General features: G+C 45.9%; 1 protein-coding gene across 1 annotated transcript in view; it reads right to left on the reverse strand.

The window, feature by feature from the left end:
- Window positions 1–7404, reverse strand: part of ZNF318 (zinc finger protein 318) — a 32285-nt gene extending 24881 nt beyond the window's left edge. Inside the window, exons 1-2 of the mRNA XM_004379486.2 lie at window positions 6919–7404; window positions 3401–3552 (exon numbers count right to left, since the gene is read on the reverse strand). Coding sequence (XP_004379543.1) covers window positions 3401–3552; window positions 6919–7284 — 518 coding nt within the window. The 5' untranslated portion in view covers window positions 7285–7404. The remainder of the gene's footprint in view (window positions 1–3400; window positions 3553–6918) is intronic.
- Between the last annotated feature and the right edge of the window lie 558 nt (window positions 7405–7962).

Below are 7962 nucleotides of genomic sequence, written 5' to 3' on the forward strand. Positions count from 1 at the left end.
GATTAATGGTTACAGGGGCTGGGGGAGGGAGAAAGTGGGAGTTACTGCTTAATGGGTACCGAGCTGCTACTTGGGGTGATGAAAAAGTTTTCAAAATAATAGTGGTGATGGTTGCACAACATTGTGAATATAATTAATGTTACCGGATTGTACACTTAAAAGGACTAAAACGGCAAAATTTATGTCATACATATTGTACCACAATTAAAAAAAAAAGTAACTGCAATAGAAAGTTTGGTTCTGTAAGTCTGTTTGCCATGACTAACTCTCCATACATCTTTCCAGGGAGGAAGGTCCGTGAGTCGAGTCACTCTGTTGCTGAAACACCACCCACTATACAGAAAGTCTCTGATCATATTAGTATGGGGGAAAACACAGGCTCTGTGGGTCATGGCAAGTTCATCCATGCTCCCATGTCCAGCTCCTGGCTACAAGTATTATGTCACCATTAAATGACATAGTAGCCCAGGCTCTAGTCTAGCACTAAGTATCAAGAAGCTAGAAATGAGATGGCTCTCAAAAAGTCTCAGTTCCATACTTGCAATCTCCAGCAAAAAGAGGCAAAAAATAAAACAAAAAAAGTGAAAGAAGGTTAAGAAAGAGTTAAAAGAATGAGTTGTCATGTAAATAAGGGCAGAAATCAAGTTGCAATTAGAAGCTCAGGTCTTCCTTCCCCAATACTCCCAAAGGCTAAGACACAGAACAAACTGCAGTAAGAGTGAGCCCTAAAAAGAGCCCCCATCTCCTGTAGCCAGAAATAGTCCAGTGAAGAAACCTCTCTGAAAGGCTTGGTTAAGTCCAACTCTTCTCTAAAATAAGGTCTATCTTTCTAAAAATTATTAATGTGGGTAATAGGTATATGAGCGCTGTGTTTAAAAATTTCCATTAAAACAAGTTTAAAAACGTATAGAACTTATGTCCACATAAAAGCTTGTACATGAATGTTCACAGCAGCATTATTTAAAATAGCCAAAAAGCAGAAACAACTCAAATGCCTATCACTGAGGAATGGATAAACAAAACACAGTATATCCAGACAATGAAATACTATCAGCAATAAAAAGAAATGAGGGAATGATGATACATGCTATAACATGGACGAACCTTGAAAACACTATGCTAAGTGAAAGAAGCTAGTAATAAAGGATCATATATTGTTATGATTCCATTTATATAAAATATTCAGAATACCAAAAAAAAACCCCAAACCCGCTGCCATCGAGTCAATTCGAAATATTCAGAATAGGCAAATCAAAAAAAGAAAGTAGATAGGTGGCTGCCTAGGGATGACAGCATGGGGGTGGTGGTGGTTAAGGGATGTGGGGTTTCTTTTTAGGGTAACGAAAATGTTTTAAAATTGGTTGTAGTAGTGGATTCATAACTTTGTGAATATACTAAGTCACTGAATTGTACACCTTAATGAGTGAGTTGTATGGTGTGTGAATTACATCTCAATAAAGCTGTTTAAAAATGTATATGATAGAGAAAGAAAAAAGATCCTTCTGAATCCACACTCCTCATTCTTCCCTTTGCTGACTCTCCAAAGAGCCCCAAGAAAGCTGTTTCCTTCTGTCTTTTCCCTAAGACAAATCACAGGCAAAAACAAACAAACCTGACTTCAATCTATGTCAGGGGCAAGGAGGAGGAGTTAGGAGATAAGAATTCCATGAATGGAACGTATGATGTATAGAGTTCTTTGATAACCAGAGGAAATCAACCACACATCCACAAGCTTTTGGAAGTGTCTTAGACTTTTTCACACAACATGTTCATGTTCCCTTTTCAGAATAAGTTACAGTCCTGCTAAGTTGAGGACAGAGACAACTCTGGCAACTTGACTATAACTCGAATCTGATATAAAATTTAACAAATTCAATAAAAGAAGGGGAAAAAATATCAGGGCCTCAGGGGGAAAAAAGTATCTATACAAAGGCTAGAAACTGCTTGTTCCATTGGCTGAGACTGAACTCACTGTCAAGAGATATCCGAGTATGCCAAGAGTCCTATGGCCTGGTTTTAGTAGCAGTAATTATCCACACAAACCATACTAAGCAAGAAGAAAGGAACACAAATGTGCAGGGAGCAAAATGTATAAAGAATGGCCTTGTACTTCCTTTCAGAACCTTAACCTCACCTTCTCTAACATATAACTCTAAGAAAGATTACTGCTCCAAACTCCCTAAGAGTTTTTAATTTCCGTAACTTAAAAACAGACAATTGGTTGTCTGAAACATACATGCACAGCAAAGCTTATACAAAGGAGAGGTAACACCCTAGGCCTACCAAGAGGAAATGCTGAAGTTACCTCAAAACCTCATCAAGGAAGGAAGAGAATCACACCATGTACCACCTACCCAGGCTGCCTACTCAGTCATCTCCCAAAATAGAAGCAGCCGGAAGAGCAAGGGCTTGTTGTCTCAAATAAGTGATATAGTCACATACCTTGAAGCCCTATTTTCAGAAGCTTCGTATTATATGACATAGGACTGTCTCACCCTGCTTTACTGTATCCACAGCCACTGGAGCTTTGAAGTAAGCATTACCCAAGTGCAGTACTGGTCCTCAGGCTTCCTGCCCAGCTGTCCCCCACCTGCCTGCCTATGCTCTGTACACTACTGCATGAACAGTCTGTTTGAAAGGACATTACATAGATTTACTGCTGTTGCTAATCATTTGGCTAATTCCCAATGTGCTGGGCAGAAATGACAAGAGACATGCTCTTAGCTTTCAGAAAGAGTGCTTTCCTCCACTCCCATCCTCACATTTTGACTACTGTGAAACAAAAAACACCTAATGTTGTTATTTATTTCTCATATATAATTAAGTTCCTAGTACCTGAGGCCTACATTTAACATTGTGTGGAGTGCATTTGCTCCTCCTCAACACTCAACAGTAGTAAAGTAGTAACTGAACTTATACACCTTTGAAGATTTCTAAGTTTCTATTAATGCATTATTTAATACACATATATTAAACTACATTTATTAAAACGCTTTCTGAATCTATATTTCAGTCTAGACACACTGAAAAACAACACCATTAAAAAATGATTTCCTATTCTGTTCAGAACTTCTCCTTTTCAGAAGATACCCCTAGTTCCAGTATTTTAGAACTCCTATCATCTCAACTCTTTGATTTAGGGGACTCTGACTATGTCCCCTCAGTCTTCTTCCTTCCAGTTGGGTCAGGATGCTACATAATTCATTCAGCAACAGAGTCCACATCAATATATTCTTCCTCCTTAGAAAATCTCTTCCATTGTCATACTTTGTACTGGACACATGACCGTAGGGCATAACTTCAGTGCTGGCACTAACTTTTCAAACACAACACTCAGAAAACAACAACATTCCTGCCTTCGAGGACTACTGTAGTGCGCCCTACCTTGGGCAAAGCCTACCTGTCCACATCCTCCAGATTATCCACTGGTGACCCCAGCCGATCACTAAGCCGCCGCCGTTCTGGTGTGCCAACACAGAAGTGGTCATTGCCAACAGTGATCCTTAAACTCTGTTCCAAGGAAGAATCAGAACGCAGACCAGGAGAGCGTCTCTACAAAAGTAAAACGTAAAATGGTAGTCAAGTAGGGTCAAGACACTCCTAAGCCCAAAAATGTTCTTCTCCCTAGTCAGAAAGTGTGGTCCAAAAAGGTAAGAAATGATTATGGTACGATCCCACCAAACCCACTGCCATCGATTCTGACTCATAGAACCCTACAGGATAGAGCAGAACTGCCCTTTAGGGTTTCCAAGGCTATTAATCTTTATGGAAATGGACTGCCACATTTTTCTCCCTCGGAGCAGTTGGTGGGTTTGAACCACTTTAACCAGTGGTCCTCTATGGTGAGACACTATTCCAAAACAAAAAGACCTTTTTAAAAAGTATCATTTTCTCAGAGATAAAAGCCCATATCTCCAACTCTTCTGCAGTGCGATTAATTACTTTTGCGTGTGACCTTTCTAGCCATGGTCTTGTGACTCCCACCCAGGTGACTGGGTGGAGTAGTGCAAATAAAATAATTGTGGCCCACTGAGAGGACTGGTGTGTTCTGCCTTAAAAAAGAGAACCAAAAAAGAGAATAGAGAGGAGAGCCCACCACTGTAAAGGAAGGAGAGACCCCACAGCAGAGACCCGCAGGGGACGGCGCAGTGGGTTTCCCTGGCCACGCAGTGACAAAACTGAGTACCTCTGGGCAGAGACTGAGGGCCAGCAAGAAGTATACGCCTGACCCACAAATTTGGGATTTCCCAGCCTCCACAACCAGGTGAGCCATTTCCTTTATATAGTTCATGAGTTCTGTGAGACGTTGCAGCAAATTAGGGAACCAAAGACAGGAGAGAGAGAGTACTGAGGTGAGAGGAAGTAGGTGATGTTAGAGATGACGGAGTGGTACAGCAGCTTGGAAAAGTTAGACATTTGGGACATCATCTTAAACCTCCACCTCATAGGAACCAGCTTTGTGCTGATGCTTATAAAAGAAATAATTTGTTTACCTCCCAATCAGCGACCTCTCATTCTTTCACTGACGGGGACCGGGCATGAGAAGAGGAATGAATAAGTCCTTGCTGTCAGACCCTATATATTCCAGTGAAGCACACAAGCCAAAAAGAGGTTTAAAAAAAAGTACTTTGGATAGTGATAAGTGCTATAAAGTCATACAAACATAACATGAAAGAGGAGCTACTTTACACAGAATGGTTAGAGAAGGCTTTTCTGAGGAGCCCTGGAAGCCTAGAGGTTAAGAGCTCAGCTGCTAACTGAAAGGTTGGCAGTTCGAACCCACCAGCCACTCCACAGGAGAAAGATGTGGCAGTCTGCTCCGTAAAGGTTACAGCCTTGGGAACCCTATGGGACAGTTCTACTCTATTCTATTGGGTTGCTACGAGTCGGAATTGAATCAACTCCACAGCAGTGGGTTTGGTTGTTTTTTTTTATATCATTTCACCTAGGCCCGAATGATGAGATGTCAGCCTTGCAAAGAACAGGTGGAAGGATGTTTCAGGCAAAAAGAAGAGCAACCTTGGTAACGAGCTTATGTGTTTTGAGTAACAGAGCCAATGGGGCTGCAGCAAAGTGACAGAAGAGGTGAAGATAGGCAGAGGCCACGGTTAAGAAATGTGTATTTTATTCTAGTGTAATAAGCTACAGAAGGGTTTTAAGCAGGGGAATGATGTGATCTGATTACATTCTTCCTCTAAATGCCTGCATGGCCCACATCATCACCTCCTTCAGGTCTTTATTCTCATATCCTTATTCTCAGGAGGTCTTCCCTGGTCACCCTATCAAAAATTATTAACTTCTCTGTTGTATTTTCTTTTTAGCACTTAATCACAGTAAACAAGCCATAGCATTTTACCTCTCGATCTTATTAATTAGCTCTCCCTGCTAGAATACAAGTTATACAAAGGCAGAGGTTTTTGTCTGGTTTGTTCACCATTGTATCCTGTGTCCAGAACAGTGTCTAGTACGTATAAGATGCTCAATAAATACTGTCAAATATATGAAATGAAGGTTTTAAAAAATCATTTTTTGATTGCTGAGCACTGAATAAACTGGAGGGTAGCCAAGAGTGAAATGTAAAGAAGCCTAATGCAATACTCCAGGCAAGAAGTAATAAGGCTTAAATCAGAGTTGAAGCAGGACAGTTTTCAGGATGTTATTTTGGAGTGGAGCTGACAAGGTTGCTGGATTGGATGTGGGAAGAAGGGAGAGAAAGATGACTGTTTCTGACTTGAGCAATGGGTGATACCATTTACTGAGACAGAGAAGACTGGGGCTAATAAGTTGTGCATTGGAGATGGAGGGGAAGGTTGTGGGGACAAGCACTGTTCTCCCTGCTTCCTCTGCAGTGACTGACCCTCAATGACACTGCTCAGCTTTGAAAATCTTAACACAGTGATAAGTCAATCACCTATGACCAGAGTACCTAGAGCACTTGGACACGTTAGAGAGCCACTCAAGAAAACAGAAACCTTGTCATCCGTTTAAAAAGTTTGGTGAACTGAAAATAAAACCAAATTCCAAAACACCAGACCCTGCCCAGAGACTGTACTAGAGTGATGGCTACTGTGAGAGATCAAGGTTATGTCTAAGCTAAACTTCTTAACCTCATCCTCTGTTCCTCTAGCAGCAAAACATACCAGTTAAAATCCTGTGCTTTAGGAACCAGGCAGCTCTGAATTAAATCATAGCTCCACCACTTCTGAGCTCTGTGAACTTGGTTAAGTTACTTAAACCTCTCTCGGTTTCCTCAGCTAAATAGTAAGGAATAATATTAACTGTCTCACCTCATAGGGCTGTGAGAGGCTAAGCATGATTCCTGCCATACAACTCAGTAAGTGATGGTAGTTATTACAATGACTGTGGTTATGCACACTTTATTTCGGAGCAGCAGCTCCAATTTAGGTAGCTAACATTTTCCACTCCAGGTCTCTACCCTGGTACGACTCAAGCATTCCTATTTCGCCACAAAGACGGAAATTTCAGCTCCTATTGTAAGACGCAAGGGACTGCTCGGGTCTAAGAGCACTGATTCAAAACCCCTGAACTCTGAAGAAACGTCAACTATCCAAAAAGTACCAGGTACACGGTCTGGACGAAATCCCCCGGCCTGTGGCAAACTTTTCCACACCTCACCCTTTCACCTCACAGTGAAAGAAACTGCCTACTGCAAGGAAATTGGGTACCCCATCCCGACGGGGCGCCGGTGCTGGGCCCGAGTCCGTTATTGTGTAAATGAAGCTCCCGGGGCTGAAAGGGAGCCTCCGGCGTCGCTGAGGGAAACCGTGGCGGGGACGGGCCTTCGATTTTGACACCCTGGCCTGGAGGCTTCGGGGCGCCCCAGCTACGGGCGTTTCTGGAAGCGAGAATCCCGGGCAGGGAGACATGGGGGAGTTCCTGCATGAGAGGTGCAATTACCCGGCTGCCGCTGTCGCCTAGATGGTCTCCGCGGCCGTCCCGGGCGAAGTCGGCGCGGGACTCCCCTCGGCTGCTGCCTCTGAACCCGGGTGGGCCCGGCGGGAAGAGTCGTCGGCCTCGCAGTGGCGACGGGGAGCCGCGGCGACCCCGTGGCGGGGAGGGCGAGGCCCGGTGGCTGCGGTGCCCTGAGGGCGAGCGGGGCCTGCGGGCCAGGGTACGCGACGAGGAGGAACCGGAGGGCGGCGGCGAGGCGCGGCGAGCCGGCCCTGAGGAAGAGCCGGAGTTGCGGCCGGTGCGCGGGCCGCCCCCGCCGCTGTCTTTAGGCCGGTGCGAAGAAACAGAGGAGCGGGCACCGCTGCGGTACATGGCTCAGGCCGCAGCGGCCACGGCGGCAGCTTCGACCCGGCGGCGCCCTGGACGTCGGCCCTGAGCGCGCCGCCGCAGCTGCAGCCGCCGCGCGCCACCCCCGCAGCAAGAGCAATCCCTCCTCTCGGCCCCGCACAGCCCCTGGGGCCCGGCCGAGCGCGCCCCCGGAGCCGAGGCTGGCGGTTGGAGGGCGCGAGCACGCGCCCGACACACCCCCCCGCCCGCGGGGCTTCCGTCTCGTCCACTCAAAGCGCCAGGAGAGGGGGAGAAGCGCGGGAGCCGCCGCAAGGCTGAGCGAAGGGGCGGGGAAGTGAAGCGCGCGACTTGCGTTCTGCACGCTCCGCCCCAAATTGGCAAGATGGCGGCCGCTGAGCCGCTCGTTTCCTCTTGGACGATCACGTGATCCTGAGGCCCTAGCGCGGGTGGCCCCGGGCGAAAAAGAAAGGATTAGCTGGAGAAAGCGATGTCTTCCAGGGATTCCTGAGGCCTCGGACGGGCTCGCTGCGAGGCAGTAGGAGCATCTTTTCCCTTTCCCTGCCCCCCCAACCCTGTCTTATGTGGAGACAATTAGGTGCGTTGAGTCGGCTGCGAGTCAGAGCGACCTTGTGTGGAGACAGTGCCAACCAAAACCAAACCTGTTACTGTCAAGTCCATTCTGACTCATAGCGACCCTGCAGG

Source organism: Trichechus manatus, unplaced genomic scaffold (assembly GCF_000243295.1).
Source record: "Trichechus manatus latirostris isolate Lorelei unplaced genomic scaffold, TriManLat1.0 scaffold00065, whole genome shotgun sequence".
Classification (NCBI taxonomy): domain Eukaryota; kingdom Metazoa; phylum Chordata; class Mammalia; order Sirenia; family Trichechidae; genus Trichechus; species Trichechus manatus.